This window comes from Nanorana parkeri, unplaced genomic scaffold (genome assembly GCF_000935625.1).
Source record: "Nanorana parkeri isolate BGI_ZX_2015 unplaced genomic scaffold, ASM93562v1 scaffold796, whole genome shotgun sequence".
Lineage (NCBI taxonomy): Eukaryota > Metazoa > Chordata > Amphibia > Anura > Dicroglossidae > Nanorana > Nanorana parkeri.
Window position 1 is genome coordinate 527,595 of NW_017307064.1, and position 22,772 is coordinate 550,366.

General features: G+C 43.0%; 1 protein-coding gene across 1 annotated transcript in view; it reads left to right on the forward strand.

The window, feature by feature from the left end:
- LOC108793969 (heterogeneous nuclear ribonucleoprotein R-like) overlaps positions 1–22,772 on the forward strand; it is a 67,353-nt gene that overhangs the window by 6,638 nt on the left and 37,943 nt on the right. The window contains exon 2 of the mRNA XM_018564934.1: positions 17,686–17,793. Coding sequence (XP_018420436.1) covers positions 17,713–17,793 — 81 coding nt within the window. The 5' untranslated portion in view covers positions 17,686–17,712. The remainder of the gene's footprint in view (positions 1–17,685; positions 17,794–22,772) is intronic.

Sequence of the window (22,772 nt, forward strand, 5' to 3'; positions counted from 1 at the left end):
TGTCTCTTTCACAACATTCACTGATTATTAAAGTGTTTATAAAGCCTAACAAAAAAGTCTCTTATTTGCTTCCTTTTTGTCCAGTAGATATATCATTGAATGTATTTTGTTATATCTGTTCGATAAGCGCAAAAGATCATGCAAGAAATCTAATATGCTAATAACTTCCTGGTGTCGCTGACTCTAACCAGTTAACATTTTTCCTAGCTCTCCCTGTGAACTACAGAACACCCTATGTTATGGTGATGCAGAGACGGGGGTATTCTGTAGTAGTCCCGTCCTAGGGAGACAATGCTGCCTCTCCATAGAGATGGTGAGTGAGCTTTGTTACTGTAGTATAGGAAGTGTGTTACTAGTGAGATCACCAGATGAGAAAAAAAAACTCTTTCTACACTTTCTAGGTGACCTTGGAGAGACCCTTTTATCCCTGCCCTTGCAGAGACCGGTGTTTATCAGGTGCAGGCTTGACATTTTGTAGTCTTACAACCTAGAATTAAAGTGAACTAAATTGGGATTTTTACCAATTGATTTATCGAAATAACTGCACATTTTTTTTTATTTTTTTTATTTTTTTTTTAGATTCTAATTGAGTGGTGAGGGGTTAGAACCACTGTCAGGTTTTTTTTGCTGTCTGTCTAAACAAAAAAGAAGACGTGAATGCTGCCATTTTTGGCTGCTTTGCTTGGATGGAAATTGTTTCCCCACTTGAGTGCTGGGCGCTGTTTTAAAGCAGTGCAGGGACAGTGCCAATTCAAAACAGCGCCCAGATCAGCGACACTAGACAGTGACAGCCAGGGTCCAGCACTATTGCTAAAAGTTGAAATGATCAGCTCCTGGTCTTTTGATTTCTCTACAGATCGCTGTTTTGGAGTGCGCGGTAGAAGCGAATGTAAACGCTATGCTTTTGAATAGTGATGTTGCTGCACTTCCATTCAATATAGAGGCTCAGGTAGAGCTGTTGCATCCCTTTCTAGCCTCTCCCTACAGCAGTAGATCACTGCTATTGTGATGTATTGCTGGCTGATATATAAAACTGCAAATAATGTTTATTTTAATAATCGATTAGTTGGCCAATAATTTGTTCGATTAAGCGGATAAAAAAAAATCCCATCCTTAATTTAAAATAACACACACAAATGCAGTGTTATAAACAAAGTTTACTTCAGAATAAAACTGCATGCACAGTTTTTTGCAGTCGCACTGCACTGGAACGCATGGCATTGCAGTACAATGCGTTCCAGCGCGGAAGATCACACTGTGGGTGGGAGGCACGTTTGCGGTGCCTTTGAAATGAATGGCACTGAAACTTACCTCCCACAGCAGAATTTGTCAGGCCGAAACCAAAAATGACTTTTATCCCACCTGTTATAATTTTTTAAAAATAATTGTATTGTAAGCACATGGTGCTTGAATAGCTACAGCCAGGAAATGACAGCTACCAGTGGCAAGATTCCGCAGACGGCAGCTGAATGTAAATACAGCAAGTAGTGGGCTGCTGCAATAGCCAGCCTGCTATTGGCCATTTCAAATGGTAATAGTCAATAGCAGGCTGGCTATTGCATGGAGAAGAGTTAGGGGATCCAACCAATCGATAATAAGAATAGTTTATAACTATTTTCACTACCAATTAATCAATAAGTTGGTTGCAGCCCTACTGATACACCTATCCTAAAGAAATTAAAAATTATAAACTCCCAAAATAAATGCCAAGATTGCAACAGTGATGTCTGATAATCTGCATCACGTCCTTAAACTTTGTGACCTGTACAATTCTGCTGCTTTTACATAAATCAAATTCTTAGTTGTATCAGTGTTTTAACAGGGCTATTGTTAGGGCTTACATCTGTTGGAAATACAGCAGCATATGCTTATATGTATTGATTGTATTACTGATATTCTGATGTGTACTGATATGTCTTTTGAGCTGTAGATGGCGCTGTAGTGTAATGTTACTCTCTGTGTACATCAGCGGTTCTCAACCCGTGGGTCGGGACCCCTTCGGGGGTCGAATGACAATTTGCCAGGGGTCGCCGGAAGTCTCCCAATATTAGATAGCTATTAGATTATCATCATCATTATTATTAATAATAAAAGCTGACACCCTCGGCTTGTGTTATATGGATTGCCATTTTAGCTGTTACAACAGTGGTTCTCAACCTGTGGGTCGCTGTGTGATTTCTGCTGTGCTCGGTGAGAGTGCTCCTCAGCCTTCTCCTAGCGCAGCAGTGTCACTTCTCCCGCCACGCCACCAGATGTCGCTGCAGCAGCCGCGTCAACCCTAAATTTTACCGTTGGGGGTCACCACAACTTGGCAAATGTTACCAAGGGGTCCTGGCCCTAGAAAGGTTGAGAACCACTGGTGTACATGCTTATGATACATAGGAAGTTTTCCTATCTCTATGTTTCAGGCACAATTCTGTATTCTGATGTAATATTCTTCTAAGCAAGTAAAACTTAATTCAGCATTTCTCAAGATCTCAGTGCTTCATCTAAACACATAACCAACAACACCAATGGGTTTTTGTGCGTTTCAAACGGGTTTTGCCTTCCTATACAAGTCTATATAGGTTCAAAACTCACTTGAAGCAGGTTGAATGCAGGTCAGAAGGAGTTCCACTGTAGCTCAGATCCATGTGTCGATTAATTCTAAATTATCTCAGAAGTGTCTCAAATTAATATTAAAGAATAACTCCAGGTAATCAAAAAGTTAACCTTTGCAGTGGGGCTACTCTCACACTGCAAGGGTTTACTCCATGTTTTTCTTTAGGGACCAGAATACAGAAGATATGCTCACCTAAACCTTGGCCCTGCAGCCCTACAGTTGGCTTCAACCATCTTGCCTTCTATCCTGACCAATGATGCACCCACCATACTTCAGCATGGGGATGAAGTTCTCATGGTACTAAGTGCTATAGGTTTTCAAACGTACACGGCTGTAATGATGGCGCTTTCAGACTTACCCTGCACAGAGATTTTCCAGTGCGTGGGACAATAAGTACCAACAGACTAAGAATGATTGTAACTGGGTCGGAAAACTCCACAGTCAACCCCTAATACACACAAACAGTAGTTTCTACCATGTGGTTTCGTGGAAACATGCAGTGTCCACAGTATCTGTTATAGCAATATAAGATATGTCTGTGACACCCCCTGCCACATCAAACAGGGATGAAACACAGTTTTAAACATGGTAGCTTTCTTCAAGGAGGCAAACATTCTTTAATTTCTGATTAGTGTATTCAGATCATCAACTCATTTATTTTAAAATATATATTTTAATGAAGGGAAAAGAAAAACAGACAATAGCAGCAGTAAAATAAATGTGATAAAACGTGAAAAGTACCTAACAAGGTTTGCTTGGTCTTCGATTTCAGCAGAGTCCACTTTGCTATAATGTAAGTTGGATTCTGACGAGTCACTGGCCCTCAGAATGACTCTTAAGGTGCCCATAGACTTTACAACACTTGCAAGACTTTTGTCTTGCGGGGGGTTGTAAAGTACTTAAAAAAAGGTACGATCTGCCCATCTTGGACAGGCAGATCGTACCTGCGATCATCGCAAGCCCGCCCCCCTGAGGGGCGGGCTTCCAATGACTGCAATGCTGAACGGGCAGTGTGCGCGTGCGCACACCGGCCCGTACGGCTGTTGTCTCTCGATCATGTTAAAAACCAGCCGAAAATCGCACGATACTCGGCTGGTTTTCCAACATGCTCGAAATACAAAAGTCGTGCAACCGTACAGTAGAAACGGTCGCACGCCTTCCATATACTGCACGATTCTCGTACGATCGCGGGATTTCCCGCGATTCTCGTACGAGAATCGTGCAGTGTATGGGCACCTTTTAGCATTTGTGCCTTTTGTATTTGTGCCTAGTTTCAATAGAAAATTGCGAGCTCTCTAGCTGCTAATGGGTATTACGACCTCTAATTAGTCATAATTAGGCCAGTCCCCTCAAAACTGGTAATCACCCTCAAGCTTGTTCCACTGTTGCATTGCTGAGGATGCTGGCTCTGCAGGATGATGAGCTTCTTTACGCATGTGGGGTCAATTCAATGGGCTGCCCTATGCTGATGCACCGTAAAATGCGTATAAATATGTTGTGTATTCACACAGGCTGCAAATGTGAACGGGGGATAAAGTGCACCTGTGTCCAGAAAAATTGACTTTAAATAGGATCGACTACATCTATATTCTGTACAAGCAGTAAAAAAAGCTTTAAAACAAACCATTGTAGCTACATGTGCTTTTAAAATAATTTATCCTCAAAGATTACAACATAGACCCTAAAGTCATGTTTTAGTCAGTTTCTAGTGGCTTGGAAACACCTGCTGGGTTATTCACAAAAGGGTGAAGAGTTTGGAGAAGGCAGGAGAAGTGAACAATCTAGGACAACATAGCTGATTTGGAAAAATTCTCCAATTCAGGTCACCTTCCAGTTCAGCTGTGTTGTCCTAGTTCAGTGGTGGCGAACCTTGGCACTCCAGCTGTGCCAAAACTACAAATCCCAACATGCATCTGCCTCTGGGAGTTATGTCTGTGGCTGTCAGTCTTGCAATGCCTCATGGGACTTGTAGTTCCAAAACAGCTGGAGTGCCAAGGTTCGCCACCACTGCCCTAGTTTGTTCACTTCTCCAAACCCTTCACCCTTTTGTTAATAACCCTGTTGGTGTGTGTTTACATTAAGGTCTTGTTCACTCCATCTCCAGACATTATCTGGATGTGTTTATGCATATGTATTTATGTGCGTTTTTGACGCTTTCTACTGCGTTTTTATTTTAACCATTTGCTGTCCGGAGCAATTTCTTACTATTTGACACGCATGATTAAATCTGAATTGTGGCTAGAAAACAACTTAAAACCCCCAACAATGATATATTTTCTGAAAGCAGAGGCCCTGTATAATTAAAAAAAATGCTAGTTGCAATTTTTTTTGTCACACAGTATTTAGCCAATTGTTCATCAAACCAGTATTTTTAGGATAAAACACACTAAAATGAAATTTAGTGCACAGAAACAGAATATAATACCCAATTTTTTGGTAAAATATAAAAGATGGGGTCATACTGGGTAAATAGATACCAAACTTGTCGAACCTTAAAATTGTGTTCGCCCGTGAAACCGCAAAAGACTACAATACTCAAAATTTCCCATAGGGGACACTATAAAAGCTTTTACTGCCCATCAGTTTAGTGCTAACAGTGACTGATGGCACTGGAATTATTGCTCTCACTGCAACGTTCACAGCGATATGTAACGTGTGGCGCAATTTTCGTTTTTGCATGTTGGCGCATCCAACGCTTGTTTGTGGGAGGCGTGGAACTTTGAAAATTGTTTTGCTTTTTTTTAATGTTTCTTTTAAAAATATTTTTTAACCAGTTGCCGTCCGCCCGTAGAAAAAAAACGGACGGACAGCTGACTCGCATCAGCCAGGGGGCACGCGCGAGCAGGAACAAAATGCACGGGCAGGAAAGACCCGCTCGTTTTTACAGCCGTTAACGGCTGTTTCACATAAATGTAGTTTCTTGAGGTTTCGCACGCAATTTTAAGGCTTGACATGTTTGGTGTCTTTTTACCCGACGTGACCCCGTCTTTTATATTTTACCAAAATATTGGGTAAGGGGAAACAGTTTTTTTTTTAAATGTTCTGTAATTTTTCCTTAATATAGTAAAAAATAAAAGAAACCAAACCAAAAGAAAGCTTTATTTGTCCCCAAAAAAGGGTATAAAATTCATTTCAGTACAGCGCTGCATGACGGAATAAATGTCAGTTAAAGTACCGCAGCGCTGAATACTGAAAAATGGCCTGGATGGGAAGGGGGTTTAACACCCCAGACTTCAAGTGGTTAACACTCAATTTTAGTGCTATCACATAGCGGGCTAATAAGCGGCTAGAAGCCTGCTGATCTCCCTCCAATCTGTCAGGGGAGACCCGCCGAGCCATGTTCTTGGTATGCCCACTTCAAGCAGATGACGTGCATTTACATGAACCCGCATGAAGTGGTTAAAAATTGTTTGGGTTTAAGTGTGGTGCAGTGCGTTCTGGTGTGTTTACCTGGTTTGCATGCGTTTTTTGTGCAAAAAAATCTGCAAAAGTGTGAAAAAAAGCACGCTGCTGGCCTTTTTTTCAAAGCTCTGCAACTGGACACGATGGTGGGAGCTAGCCTTATTGAAAACCATTGGAATTACTGCGTATGCATTTTTGGTGCAGATAAAAAAAATGCACTGTTCTGGAGATGGTGTGAATAGGCCCTAAAAGGTTTTTTAGGTAACTAGGTTTCTGCTTTCTAATGGAATGTAAGGGGAGGGGTGATCTCAGAGTTTCTTGTGAATTTAGAAATTCTCCATACAGGTGAAACTCAAATAATTAGAATATCGTGCAAAAGTTCATTTACTTCACTAATGCAACTTAAAAGGTGAAACTAATATATGAATGCAAAGGTGAATGAGAGCTTGTTATAAATGCTTTTACTGCTTGTTAGAAAGGGGTAAATAGTTTAATGTGCAGAGTTTGGCACAGGTTCAAAAGCCAAGTAGCTTTTCTATTGTTAATTTCTTCTCACATGTTATCCTTTGCAGCCACTAATCCAAAATCCTTACAGTATACAGAATAGTAGTTCTACCTCTCACATCATTTTATCTAGATGCAAACATATTTGATTTTGTCACAGTTCACTTTGAAGTCGATTGCTGTTGTGCTTTGTAATCTTGTAGGTTATTCTTCCAGGTCTTAATACTTTTCAGATCAATATCATCAGGATACACAAGATTTTATATAAATCCTAGTTTGACTTTACAACCCTTGGATAATTCCATCTTCACCTTTTTATTTTGTCTTCCTGGAGGTAGGGAATAGTTTAATTATGTTAGCTGGCACTTCTTTATGGTCTGATAAAGCTTCTTTCTTTTAACCCCTTCGTGACTGACGACGTACAGTGTACGTCGCCAGCATCGGGGCTGTTTAAACAGACTCCCGGCGACTTTTGCCGCCGGGACTCTGTTTAAACTTGTAGAGCCGAGCCCATCTCCAGGCAAACCAAAAAAATTACCCTTGCAGTGGGACTGCGCCCGCACTGACAAGTTTTTAAGTGCCTTTTGCCTAGGGGACATTAAAAAAATTACTTAACTAATCCCTGCTCCTGCCTTCTCCCTCCAGGCTGCTAGAACAGTTCCTGCATTCTCTTCTGGCCTTCCATCTAGTGGTCTAAGGACCACTGACGTCATAACGCCTTTTGCATGTTCCATAGATCTCCATTAGATGTGAAGATTTCAGCTGGATTGGAGGGGAAAGAGGCGAGTAACGATCTTGTAATTAAAAGTGCTTTTCTCCAGTCTTGTATGCATAAGCAAGAACGTAACCAGTCGGCATTCCTCAAACAGCTGATGGAAGGAGCTGGATGGAAAATCTTGAGCTGCTGCCTTTGTTCGGGTGTATATTCTGTGTGTTTGTGTGTGTGTGTGTGTGTGGGGGGGGGGGGGGGGGGTGAGTATTTTTTTTTAACTCTTGCGGTCACTGCCTCAATAGAAGGACTGATTCACTCTTTGTCATCACTAATGGCCCCTATATAGGGAAAACCAGCTGTTTCCAGATTTGCAAGGCTGCTACCTGACCTTCTCCTGACCTGACCTTCTCTGCTTATGTTCTCTAGGTTTTTCCAGGTGGATGTTCAGGGCATAAGGTCCTTCAGGCAGCACTTTGAGCTTCAGGCAATCCCCAGCATGTTTACAGTTGGGCTTGTTAGTGTTTTGTTTGCTGTGTTGCCAACTCTTTTGGATGTCCCAAAAACTGCTTTTGGATGTCCCATATGTCTCTGAATCCTATGTCCCTTAACCAGTTGACATCCGGGGTGTTAAACCCCCTTCCCATCCAGGCCATTTTTCAGTATTCAGCGCTGCGGTACTTTGACATTTATTCCGTCATGCAGCGCTGTACTGAAATGAATTTTATACCCTTTTTTGGGGACAGATAGAGCTTTCTTTTGGTGGTATTTATTCACCACTGGGGTTTTTATTTTTTTATATATGAAGGAAAAATTACAGATTTAAAAAAAAAAAAAACAGTTTCCCCTATATTAAATTCTAAAACATTTATAATTTCCCAATTTTTTGGTAAAATATAAAAGACGGGGTCTAGTCGGGTAAAGAGACACTAAACATGTCAAGCCTTAAAATTGCGCACGCGCGCGAAACCTCAAAAAAACTAAATTACCCAAAATTGGCCATAGGCGACGCATTAAAAGCTTTTACCGCTCATCAGTTTAGTGTTATCAGTGATTGATGGCCCTAAAATGATTGCTCTCACTGCGACGTTCGCGGCGATATGTAACATGTGTAGCGCAATTGTCATTTTCGCGTGCTGGCGCATGCGACGCATATTTACGTTTAAATGTGCGTAAACGAAGGTGGGGGGACTTAAACATTTGGGGGGGGGGTTTACTTTTTTTTATTTGTGACCTGTTATTTTTTTAAACTTTTTTTGTTTGTGACTTTTATTTTTTTTAACTTTTTTTATTTATATAGATTTTTTTTTTACACTTATTGTTATTGCTATTACATAGGGGGATACCATCCCCCTATATAATAGCACAGGTACACTGACAGGTCCTCTTTATGGAGACATTAGGGGTCTCTAGACCCCTAATGTCACCTGGAGACCCCAAAAGAAGCTGATGAAGCAGAGATCTGCTTTATCAGCTTCTTCTCTCTGGCAGTAGGAGCCAGATGACTGACAGGAGAATGCGGAAGTGATGTAATTCACATCACTTCTGCATTCACACTACAGAGGGAGAACAGCTCCCTCCTTCTCCTGACGCCCTCCCGAGCCGGTCCCGGGCCGCAGATGGGCTGGCGGATCCCGGGATTAAAGGTGAGGGGTCAGGAGGGGGGAGATGGCGGCACTCGCGATGAGGGGAGGGGGCGCTCTGAAATTCACGCCATAGAACCGATCGGCGGCTATAGACCTGCTGATCGGTTGTATGTGAAACAGCCGTTAACGGCTGTAGTAACGAGCGGGTCTTTCCTGCCCGTGCGTGCGCGCTAGGGGGCGCGCGCAAGCAGCAAAAAAAATGCCGTCTGGAGACGGCAACCCGCTGATGCGAGTCTGCTGTCTGTCCGTTTTTTCTTAACGGGCGGACGGCAAGAGGTTAATGGGGAAAAAAAAGAAAATGGGATTTTAGTACCGTAAAATCCTACTCTTCATGTTCGTTGCTGTACATTGTTTATAGACTTGCTCTCAGTGCTGCTTTGTTACCAAGCTGAAGCATGCTGGTAGTGGGATGGGTTATAGCAGGCTGGTCAGTATTTTCTTTTTTTTTTGCCAGTGTCGATATCCTCCTGTAGGAAGCAGTATAATCCAAATGTCTTTGAATCCTGTGTCCCTCAGTGAGCTTGAGCAAAAGGGTTTTACAGTGAGTATAAAATCCAGTTTTTTTGCTGAATAAAGTCATGTTGTTAGTAAGCTAGTGATGGTTTGAATGGCTGTTTGAATGGCTGGTAAGCTCCCTGCCCCATATACATGTTCCTTTTGTGATCACCTACAATCAAAACCTGAAGCCCGACCTTCATGCGGACTGGGGCTTGCCGGCGGGCTTGGCAGACTTGGGCTGCCACGGACGCTTGGAGGATTGGGAAGAGGAGGATTTGTTAAACTTACCGCCCTCGCCGGAGGGCAGAGGGGGCCGAAAAAGCCGCTTGTGAGCGGAGAAAGTAGGCCCAGGCTTCCAGCGCTGTTCCTTCTTGCGCGCCTGGGGAAGGAAGGTACTCTTACCCCCCGTCAGATCCTTAATGATCTCATCCAAGGTGAAACCAAACAGCCGGTCCCCAGTAAAGGGCAACTCCTGAAGAGCCTTCTTGGAAGCCTGATCCGCCGACCAGCACTTAAGCCAGAGCAAACGGCGAAGCGTCACCGCTGACACAGACACCCTGGACACCAAGGGCGCCGCATCCAAGGCCGAATTACAGACATAACGAAGGCCTTGCACCAACTGGTCCGCCTATTCCACAAAAGCGGGGGAGACGTTCCCCTCCGCAAGACCCTGATGTAACATTTTAGCCCACTCAGTTAGAGTCTAAGAGACCAAAGCCAAGACCGGACGCATGAGAGCGCCCGAGACAGAGTACAGAGACCGCAAAAGCGCCTCAGCCTTCCTATCGGAAGGATCCTTAAAGGACGGAGAATCCTCCACCGGAATAACCGTGGCTTTGTTCAAACGAGAGTCCGGCGGGTCCACCACTGGTGGGGAAGACCACTTAGACACAAAGTCCTCCTCGAAGGGGTAGCGAACCGAGAACCGCTTCGGAACCGCAAAGGACTTGGAAGGCCGTTTCCACTCCTTATAAATGAATTCATCAAAAAAAGGGATGTAAGGAAACACCTTGGCGGAACACCTACTCTTATGCGTCCCAAACTGCATGTGCGGAAGTGCTGGCAACGTCCTCAATTTTAAGGGTCTCCCTGACAGCACGGACCAGCGCTGAAACCGTCTCACGTTCCTGGACCAAGAGCGTAGACGCAGCCTCATCCTCACTGGCCGAATCAGGATGTGAGGAATCAACCGGATCAGGATGAGGTGATGGCGTGGGCAGTTCCCCCTCCTCTTCGGACTCCCCTGACAAGGCAGGGGACGGCAAGGGCAGGGCCCGCTTCCTAGGTTGGCGCTGCGTCAAGGCGCGCTCCATGCGCGTCACAAACCCATCCATGACAGGAAAAAGATTCCAGGGACAATGCGATACCACCCACCCCCCCCGAAGCACCAGAGGGACGCATGGGCGACAGGCAAAGCAGCGCAGGCGTACAGGGCGCACAAAGAGGGGATCTAGAGGTGTCCGCAGAGCGCAGCCCACAACCCTCACAAGGCAATGCAGGAGAGTCATCCCTGCGATCCATCCTGACGCTAGGCAAAAAACTACCATTCAGGATCTTCGATCTGTTGCCCTGTGTCCTTCAATGAACGGAGAGAAAAGGATTTTACGGTGAGTACAAAAATCCTATTTTTTTTAGAGTTATTACAGCTGGCTGCCTGTAATTGAATTTATTTATGGTAGACAAGGTGGTGCTTAGTGCTACCTTTCTGAGACTGGGATGAGCAAGATTAATAAACTATGCTGAAATCCCTGGTGAACAAGTATTGACTGATTCAGACTCTACAGGCCAGGAGGTATCCAACATTGAGATTTTGCATAAGAGTTCTGGCCCTCATGGTAGCCTCCTTCAAGACAGTTCTATTTGCTTAGTTTTAGTTTTTACAACACAACAGGTATAGTCTCTGACAGACTGAATGACAATGAAAACCAGGTTGTCTCTGGCCTGGTGGCTAAGGAATCCAGCTCTGGAGTTGGGGAAATATTTTTTTTTTTGGGGGGAAGTCCTAAACACATTGTTAGTTCAGGGGACTTGGACAACAGAGGAATCCCATCGTCCAATTAATGTTCTTAAGCTCTAAGCAATTTTGGTTGTCACTGCAAGGTTGGACACCTCAACTGGAACGTCTTCTGATCAGGATACAGACGGACAACACCATGGCAGTGGTGTACATTTACCATCAAGAGGAAGCAGAAGTCTGGCTGCTGCAGGAGAGGTAAAATAAATTTTTCCTTAAGCAGAACTTCACGTCCCAGCCTTGTCTGCCATTCATATTCCTCATGTAGACAATTGGCAGGCAAACTGCAGCAACTGGACGTGGGGGAGTGGCCCCTACACATGATGGAGTTTCAGGATCTCTGGTGAGGGACACCAAATGTGGACCTCCTAGCCTCCAGATTCAACAACAACCTGAATAGGGTTGTTTCCTGGTGCAGAGATCCTCTGACGGAAACAGTGGATGCTCTGGTTGCTCTATGGGATCAGTACAGACTCATTTGTGCCTTTCTCTCCTTGAAATTGGTTGTTTGCCTGCCTCGCAGGATTGAGATAGAGGGAAAGCTGGTGGTACTCATAGCACAGAACTGGCCCAGTCACATGTGGTACTCCAGCCTGATCAAACTTCTGGCAGGTACTCCATGGCTTCTCCCAGATGGACCAGACCTTCTATTCCAAGGTCCAGTTCACCACCCTGCTTCATGGTTGTTTAAGGTCTTGTATGCAAACACCCAGGTCCAAGTATATAGTGATGTTGCGTTTCACCTTTAGCAGCGGCCTTTCCCTTAAGGCTGGTGAGCCTACCTGTACTTGGATGCCCCCAGGACTTGGACTATATACTCTAGCTGTGGATCTCGATATGGACCCGTAGAGTAAATGTAGCATAGGGCAGTGGAGGGTGAGAGCTGAAGTAGTGGAGAGGAATCCAGGAAATGTATCAAAAGGTCAGGGCCTGCAGCATACAAAGGAGTATCTTGAAACCGTAGCTGAGGGTCAGGACCGGTAGCAAACAAGAGCGAATCTGAAATGTAGCGAGGGTCAGTCCAGAATCAAATCACTGGAACACACTTGATCAGCCAGGAATCGCTATCACAAGCACTGAGGCATTGGCTGATTAAAGCGACACTAAATTCAGGAGTTAAATCTTAAAAATGCATTCAAGTACCTTAACTATTAACAAAAATGTATCTTATTTGTGCATCACTCAGCTGTAGATCCTCAAATTATCTCTGAATTGGTGCTGACACTCTCCTTACTTCTGGAGCGGGGCTACATTTGTTCTCCATGGTCCCTGTGTGTGTTGTAAAATAAGTAGCCACCGCTCCAAGCTCGCTCCCGTGATGAACTATAATCTCACTTTTAGTTTAGTAATTTGTAGGGATGCACCGAAATTTCAGCTGCTAAAACATATTGGCTAAAATGGTCCTTTGGGCAAAATGCCGAAAGTAAAATTTTTTGGGGCTGAAAATGCGGTGCATTCCTAGTTTCTCTCCACCCGACTGGGTGCTGCTCTGTGTTCCCTCTGACGCCGAGCGGGGTGGGTAGGAGAGCACTGTCTGCGGTGGTGTCACAGGACGATGAGCTCTCCTCCCTTCCTCCTGGGACAGGCAGATCAAGATGGAGAGCGGTGGGGAGAGGAGACAGCTGTCACGGGAGGCTGAACCGGCGGAGGGAGGAGTCAGCTGTCAGCCATGTCACAGAAGGCCGAGCCCTCCTCCCCGCAGCTCCCGCTCAGCCTCCTGTGACAGCAAGTCAGGATGGTGAGCGGTTACAAGCACTCAGCGATTAGGACTGATCGCAGAGTGCTTGTAAATAATTGAGGACATAGTATGCTTTCTATTCATTCATAACAGGGGCTCCAGAAAAAGAGATTGAGGACCCTGTGTCCTCAATCTCTTTTTCTATTTCAAAAGAGAAATATCAGGGGTCTGTTTAGATCCCCGATATTTCCCCAGAGCCCTGACATTAAAGGTAAAAATAAAATTACATTTTTTAAATTTATTTAAAGGTCTGACAATTTTTTTAGTTTCAGTTTTGGTCTGAAAATTCCATTTTGGTGCACCTATACTAATTTGTATTGAGATTGTAGTATATAATGGGAACAAACTTGGAGAACCAAGGGGTGTTAGCAGCACCAATTCAGAGATGATTTGAGGATCTACAGCTGAGTGATGTACAAATAAGGTATCTTTTTGTTAATAGTTAAGGTACTTGAATGCATTTTTGACGTTTTTAACTCCTGAGTTTAGTGTGACTTTTAATAGAGCACCTACGGAGACACTTTACTCCAAAGTTGTGAGGCAAGACTGCAGCCAGCACACAGGCTGCTAAACATTGTGGTCAGATTTCATTAGCTGACAGCTGAAGGCCAGAGCTGCAGCCGCACAAACTGATAATATTACATAGGCTACCTGACAGGTTGCTGGCTTTAACAGCATGTTTTTTGAAGCCCAGGTCTAGAGAGACAGAAGCCTCTTAGATTCAGTCACCTGCTGTTACAAGCTTGGAAATCTACATCCTGCAAGATCTACCATCGCACATGGAAGGCTTACTTTGTCTTTTGTTATGCTGGGCACACACCTCACAACCATCGCAAGACTTTTGTCTTGCGATAGTTGTAAAGTAATTTAAAAAACGTACGCTCTGCCTATCTTGGACATCGTACTTGCGATGATCGCAAGCCCACCCCCCTGAGGGGCGGGCTTTCGATTACCTCAATGCTGAAAGGGCAGTGTGCACTTGCGCACACCGGCCCGTCCGGCTTTTATCTTACCAACATGCTACACACCCGCCGAAAATCGTACGATTCTCGGCGGGTGTTTAGCATCGATTCTTGTCGGGTGTGTAGTACGATCGCGGGATTTCCCGCGATTATCGTACGATTACTGTAAGGTGTGTGGGCACCTTTAGGCAAGGAGATATAATTCCAGGAAATGATCTCTGGGACCTTTTTGCAAACAGGCTTAGATTAGCATTAGGCCCTGTGTACCATCAAGGGACAAATCTCAACACTTTCGATCTTATTCCCAAGACCACTTGCCTCCCACTAATTATGACTTTTGTACAGGGTGTCTCGTGTAGCTCCCCCTATATATTCTCCTATAAATCCATGGGATTGGAATCTAGTTCTGTTGGTAATTCAAAAACCACCTTTTGAACCAATCAGGGATATTCAACTATTTACTCTCACAAAGTATGTTGCTTGTTAACATTGTCTCTGCAGGGCTTGTGTCTGAACTGGCAGCTCTGTCTTGTATGAAACCGTTTCTGGTCTTACATATGGATAAGGTGGTGCTAAAACCTAGAGTCTCCTCCTTCCTAAGGTGGTTTCAGCCTCCCATTTAAATGAGAACATTGTTCTTCCATCGCCATGCTCAGCTCCAACACAACAGAAGGAAAATTCCCTTCACTGTCTGGATGTATATAGTTTGTGATGTATTGTTTACTGCTTAGCAACTGTTTCCATAAGAAAATATGACACTTTTTTTTTTTTTTTTCCAATCTCTGATAGTCCACTTAAAGGGGAACTGGATTCTCAGTCCACCATTTCTTGGTGGCTTAAAAAAAGTACTGTTTAGGCTTATTGCCTTAAGGATAAGGTTACACCTTTTCCCATTAAGGCACAGTCTACTAGGTCAGTAAGTGCTTTTGGGCTTTGAGGCATCAGACAACTGTTTCTTATTTCAGCTCTCAAATGAACTTTCATTCCCTCAAATGCCTGGTGCCAGAGCTGATCATATGTGCAGCACCATAGCAACTGCAATCCAAATAGAGGCTAAGATGGCACCTTCCTTGCCTATAAAGAATAGGGGGTGTAGTCCCGCTTCAAGTACTGCTATTGTACAAAACTGCTGGGAAGTGGGAAGGGGTTATACCTGGCTGGCCAGCATTTTTTTGTTTGCTAGTTTCCAAATCCTCCTGTAGGCGGCAGTATAACAATATGTTTCTAAATGCTGATCCTATGTCCATTAATGATCTTCAAGAAACAGATTTTACAGTGAGTACAAAAATCTTGTTTTTCTGTATGATTTCATTATTCATGTTTAAGCTATATAATATAGTTAGCATGGCGTGGGCTGCAGTTATAATGACAGGTCCGTTTCATTTCTGACAAATTGAGAAGATTGAAAGCATTAGCCTACGTTGTAAAATTGTTTGAAGTGAGCTTATCTGCTGGTTGTGTGTCTCAGGATGGCCTACAGTGCTTCTACATTTTCAGAGCTCTTCATGTGGCTGAAAAGCAGTTTTTTTCAATTTATTATATTGCTTCAGAGCATGCTATATTTATGCCTATACAACTATATCATTCTGCGACATTCCATGTGATTCAGCCATAAAAAAAGGCTAATTGTTTTGACAAGGAGTGATACATTCTTGGAAAAATCATTTTGAAAAAGTCCTTTTTATAAAAAAAGTAGTCTGTTTTCTATGCGCCTTTTACACACTGCGTTGAGGCACATTGCATAAACATATTACACCACAGTGCATCATGGCATGCTACAGTATATAGAGTTGAATGAAATGTAATTTTGTACATAAAGAAAAAAAACTGCAATGCATTGTAACAACGCAATGCACCAGCCTTCACACCATGCAGATGCGCACGTTTCCGGACCAGGTTGTAATCTAATTAGTGGCTGCCAGAAACCTCTTAGTTCTGACTTTTTTGTATTTAACATCATGCTTTGTGTATGAATAGTGACAGTAATGATCTTGAAGAAAATATTTTGTCAGAAGCATCTGTTGTCTTAAGGTGGCCACACACCTTGCGATAATCGTACGATAATAGCGGGAAATCGTGTGTGGAAGGCGTTCAACCGTTTCTACAGTACGGTCGCACGACTTTTATCTTAGGAACATGTTTGAAAACCCGCCGAGAATCGTATGATTGTCGGCAGGTGTGTGGCATGTTCGTAAGATAAATGCCGCACGGGCCGCTGTGCACAAGTGCACACTGCCCGTTCAGCATTGCGGTCATGGGAAGCCCGCCCCTCAGCAGGGCAGGCTAGCGATCATCGCAAGTACGATCTGTCTGTCCAAGATAGGCAAATCGTACGTTTTTTGAATTACCTTACAACCATCGCAAGACATAAGTCTTGCGATGGTTGTAAGGTCTGTGGCCAGCATTAGGGTGGACTGATGGATCATGGTAATGTGTGGATAAAACACTTGCAGGTAGACTGTGCTACATGCAATTCAGTGCTGCTTAAAGTGTATGTAAAACCTTTTTTTTTTGTTCTAGTTTTGGATAGAGTGGGGATAGGTTAGAACTCCTGTTGGGTTTTTATTGATTCTCTATGTCCTAGTGACCATTGTCAACAGGACAGAAAGCTAGGGAAAATACAACATTTTTCAGTTGTAAGCAGAACATGAGGTGAAGGGAAATCTTGCATTTGGCAAGCCTGTTCATGTGATAGTTTTACTTTTAGTTCAGCTTTAAAGGGTTTCTAAACCCTCGGGTGTTTTTGCATATATCTACTGCTAGCAAGCAGTAGATATATGGAAAAAGTAAAAAAAAACAAAACGCTTTAAAAGCGGTTTAAACGTACCGGTGTCTTCGCCGCACGCTCCTGTCCGAAAATACTCGGGCGGCTGCAAAGCATCTTGGGGCGGACGCATGTGCAGTTCGGATTTTTCGGCCGGGAGACGAGGAGAGACATAAGGTAAGTCTATGGACGCGTGCACCCGCATGCAGACACCATGGGACAGACATTGCCAGCAAGGACAGAGGAGTCAGCGCTGGATCGGAGACCCGCAGCAGCGCTGGAGAGAAGGCTGGAAAGGACAGGAAAGAAGATGATCGGATTAAGAAACATCATTTAAGGGAAGTGCTTTCATTAACATTGGGGGAGGGAAAAAACGTTTTTGCCTTTAATGTCACTTTATGTGTAACAATTTGTCCACAAAGTATGCAAGTTTCAGTTTATTTATTCTAGGGGATATCTAACATTTCCAGTTCCCTCCTAATAAAACTGGTATACCTATGACACATGCAATGTGATTAAACAACAATACCAGCCATACATTTGGCTGTTTTGTTGACAGTTTCTGATCTTTTTTATCAGTTTTTATTTACAGAAAATGTTTTAACTGTTTTTTACTTTGTAAAGACTAAATTATAAAATGTTGGAATACTGGTTAAAAAAAGCCTTCTGACTAGTACTGCATTTGCTTTGGTTAATGTCTACTGCAGCTGCAATGGTTTGGTTGCATGAATGTTACTGTGGTTTTAGAATAATGGAAAACTTGAAAATTGTTAAATGTGTGACCAGAATGCACAAGTCATTTTCAAAATTGTAATTGGGGAGATGTTGAATTTTTGTTTTTTTTAGAACTGACACTCCATTTTCACTGAAGTTATGAAAACCTACAAGCAGAAGGAGAAGCCAGGAAATAAGCCTCAGGAAAGTATCAAGGCACCAGATGAAGCAAAGATCAAGGTAATCATTTTGTTTCAGCGTATTGTTACCAGAGAATAGTTTTTATTTCTATGCATATTGTATTTAAAGACAAAAGTTTATATGAAGAGTTTATCATGTACAGGTCACTAACATATAAAAGTAGTTTAGTAAATCCTTTACACTGTTACACTGGATTTTGGAATCCTGCCCACTGCATAGTTTAAAAGTAATTATGATTTCCTGCATACCATAGAAAAATAATTTGGTCTTATGGAGGTGACTTAACCAAATGCTCCTATACAAAAGTCGTTAGGTATGAAACCTCTCCCTCTTGATAAGCCAAGAGAAAAATTAGTGACACTAAACTCCGGAGTTAAATCTTAAAAATACATTCAAGTACCTTAACTATTAACTAAAATGTAGCTTATGTGTGTATCACTCAGCTGTAGATCCTCAAATCATCTCTGAATTGGTGCTGACATTGTCCTTTCTTTAGAGGGTGGCTACTTTTGTTCCCCATGGTCCTATGTGTGTTATAAAGTAGCCATCGATCAAAGCTCACTCCCGTGATGGACTAAAATCTTTCATTTAGTTTACTAACTTGTATTGAGATTGTAGTCGATCATGGGAGTGAGCTTGGAGCAGTGGCTACAACACACACGGGGACCATGGGGAACAAATATAGCCACCCTGCAGAAGGAAGGACAGTGTCAGCACCAATGAGATGATTTGAGGATCTACAGCCGAGTGATACAGAAATATAAATTTTTGTTAATAGTTAAGGTACTTGAATGCATTTTTAAGATTTAACTCCTAAATTTAGTGTTGCTTTAATCAGCCAGTGCCTCAGTGCTTGTGATAGTGATTCCTGGCTGATCAAATGCGTTCCAGTGATTTAAATTCTGGACTGACCCTTGGCTACATTTCTCGGATTAACGCTTGTTTGCTACCTGTCCTGTCCCTTGGTTACGTTTTCAGGATACTCCTTTGTATGCTGCAGGCCCTGACCTTTTGATACGTTTCCTGGATTCCTCTCCAATACTTCAACTCTCACTTTCCACTGCCCTATGCTACGTTTACTCTACGGGTTCATTCCCTTTCAGGAGATCACTGGGAGGAGGTGGTTGTGACGTACGCCCTGCCTGAACCCGATATACGTCAATCACACGTGACTATAAAAGCAGGTTTGAACCGAGCGAGCCGTCACAAAGAAGTGGCGGGCGATACCACTCTCAGCCTCACCCTGCTCAGAGATTTCCCAGCTTGCGAACATCAATTTCAGTCCAACAGACAGAGCAATCGTCACTAGGGTTGGTTAACTCGACGGTTAACCCTTTACACTCCAAACATTCGCTGTCACCACGTGTTTAACGGAAGCACGCACCAGTCCCAGCAAGTGCTGTGACAATTCAAAACACTTAAACAAAGCCTATGATACCGCTGTCCTCTCAGACAAGAATATGACAGGATTCACTATATAGCAGCGCTCTTCACAGAGGCAAGGATACTTTAAGTTCTTATTTAGAGCGTAGAGATAAGCTTAATGACTTTTAAGATCGTCCTTTAATAAAAGAAACAATGCAGAAAAACATACAGAAAACAAAATTAATAAAGAGAAACAAAATATATAACAACTGTAAAAAAAAAAAAAGGGAATAAAAGGAGAATACTTTAACAGTCCTGGGTTTATGAGTTCTAATAGAGTCCATTGTTCACTAAGCAAAAGAGAGGTCTGAGTGGCTCTTCTCCATGCAAGGCTTGCACAGATGATTTCCAGATATTAAAGGGAAACTCTTCTGGAATTTTACAAACTTCTTGATGTTGCAGGAGTTAGTTTTCTTGATGTTACAAACAAGAGCCTCTTACAGCTGCTTCTGTAGCATATTTTTGTCAGCCCACTAGGGGGTGTCACGGATCTTGTAAGTATTTACAATATCCTCTGCTCCTCCCAAGCTGCTAAATTCATAACTAAGAGAATAATTGAATATTCCTATGCAATACTGTCCGACAACCCCTAAATTATAGTGTGTATGAAAGTAGCTTTAGATTGAGACCAAACTTGGCGATGATATGAAAGATGGTTGGGCCAAGAGGGCCAATGTCGCCTGTCGGGCCCCAGAGCATCATAATGGTCCCATTCTTGGTAGGTATGTTCTCGTCTTGACGAGACCCAGCTATTTGTGCCATTCATTTTACAGTATCATTCTCCAATTCCATGTTATGAAATTGAGTTGATATTGGAACTCAGTTTTATGACTTGAGTGTGACTCGGATGTCCCCTGGGTCATTATCCTTACCAGGCCCTCCAGTGTTTATCTAAAGCTGTCAAATGCTAATTTATTAGGGGATTAGCTGAGCTGGGCAAAGCCATTACCATGCTATTAGGAATTTACGATACCGCTCATAAAGGTATCACTTAGTCCCCGTTCACACTGAGCGGTCTATCGCGCGAATTTCCGCGCGATATCGCTCTATGTAGTTAGTCCAATGCATTTCAATGGAGCTGTTCACATCTTACAGCTCAATGTTGCCTGTAGCTCGTGGCGTGTACATGACCCCTTTTTGCGCAGATGTTGCACGATTTTGCTCTTGATTGCTTACAGCCCAATACGAAAAGTCGTGCGACGTAGCGCGACAAGTCGCAAAATATTGCGCATATGACAGTCGTGCGGAAAAACGCGCGATTATCCATGTCGCTCAGTGTGAATGAGGACTTAAGCTGATCCACACCAGGTCTAGGGGAAACTCTAGATAAACCATTAGGTTTTAGTGCTTCACTTAAGAACTATAAAGATCACAGGCCCAGACTAGCAGATATGCTGGAATTTGAAGAGGCCTGGCAAACTGAACTAAACTAAAAGTTGCATTTGCTTTAAACTGGGGGGCAAGAGAATTTCATATTTAATATTAATAGGCACAAACCTCATTATCATCACAGTGGTCAGCTCTTTCCTTGGCACAGTAATAACTTGTAGATACAACTCCTACAGATTTGTTTGCTACACTTCATGTATCAAAAAGTGTAGAACCAGCACACAATGATCTTCCAAAGAAATTCAAACTTTATTCCACATGCATCCATAGAAAGAACAACCTCTGATGCGTTTCTGCCTTACTTGTCCTTGGTCATAGCTGGTTGTGAACTAACACCAACCCCACTAAAATAGCACTCCACACAGGGCGGGAGAAACACTTAGGAGCACCTGTATCTTATAAACAGTCCATGTGATTACATTAAAAACAAGGCAGAGGAAAAGAGGAGAGTACACACTTCAGAATTATGGGTGAACATCATCAAAATCAAACATTAAATAATAAAACCCATAATAACAGTGGGATACTAACATCAATATATTATATCAAATCACTAATTCTATAAAACTAGTGACCCACCGATAGTTAAGTCCCTGTGGAATCTAAAATTACAAATAAATAAGAAATCCACAGGGCTTCATAGTGCAACAGTTTTCTAGGCACATCATCTCCTTTAAAAATAGGAAGCACCCCTCCAAAAAAAAAACCCCAACAAACAAATGTTTCCACAATTCACTGGAAACTGGGGGAAAAAACACACACAAAAAAAACCGCACGGTACCTCAATTTTACATGCTTCCAAAAAAAGAAAGGGTTGAAAAGGAGGTTATGGCTGAACGTTACCTCTATGAATTCCTCCAAAGTTGGAAAACACAGAGGCTAGAATAAATAAATAAAATGTAAAAATTCATGTTTTCTCCATCCATGCTTCCACAACAAAGAAAGAGGGAAAAAAAAGGGGGGAAATAGACTACTGAAGGAGTGCTTCCCAATCCTATCTTGGAGGCGTTGTGTTATGGACATAACAATTTGAAAAACACATGCATTAGGCTAAGGCATCCACCAAGGCAACATAAGTATTAAAAGAAAATATTTCTTCTGGTGCCATGGAGCAGATCTATTTACTTGTAGTATACAATATAAAGTAAAGGAACTCTTGTGACAGTAAAATATCAACATCAGGGTACTCTGACGACAATCAATTATCTAAGATGTAAACTAATGTCCCACTGATGGTTAAGACCCTGTGGAATCTGAGTGTTTGTTTAACTTGAAGGACCTCACGTTGTAGCAGTTTCCTGTGGACATCTCCTCCTCTAGGACTACAGATTTGTTGGCTACACTTCATGCATCACACAGCTGTGCGACTTATACCATGTTTCCCCGAAAATAAGACACTGTCTTTTTTATTTTTTTTTCCTAAAAAAAACACACTAGGTCTTATTTTCGGGGATGTCTTATTTTAAATACTGTCACACACAGTGTCGCAATACCTGCAGGCTGCAGCTGTCCTGGAGATCTCCTTTCTGATGCCATCCACAGTTCTCTGTGGGATCCCCGCCAGGGAGCCACCTCTCTTGTCGCCAGGCTGGACTGCACGGACCTCCAGTCAGAAGTTCCCACAGTGACTGAGGCTTAGTCACCTCACCCCGACCCCACTGGCCATACTTCCTTGCCGCGCTGTGCTGCTGACTGCTGGGAAATGCAGTTTTCTGCCCGGCGGCAGCTCTCTAAGCAAAGGCAGACGGGTGTCTGCTTATTTCGTGACACGGACAGCATGCGGGAGCTGCGGCGCAGTGGTTAGTCCCCGCCATGACTCTGGTTGCTCTCTGGGCTGCCCCCACCCCCAAACTAGGTCTTACTTTTGGGGTAGGTCTTATTTTCGGGGAAACACGGTAGCATGAAAATGTAACTTGCATACACAAGCTTTAGGCCCCGTTCACACCAGCGCATTTTTTCCACACTAAAACGCATGCAAATCAAAATCTCAGGTATTCCTATGGGGGCTATTCAAACAAACGTGCTAAATCGCGTGTAAAAATACGCCCATTGTTTAAAATAGTCCATGAGCTTCTTTTGTGACACTTATCAGTTAATTTTGCTCCATAGACTGCAATGGAAACGCGCCGATCGGAGCCTTTTTTACGCTTTTTTGCTGAAAACAGCCTTAAAACACTCTTGCATATGAACAAAAAGCGCTGAAA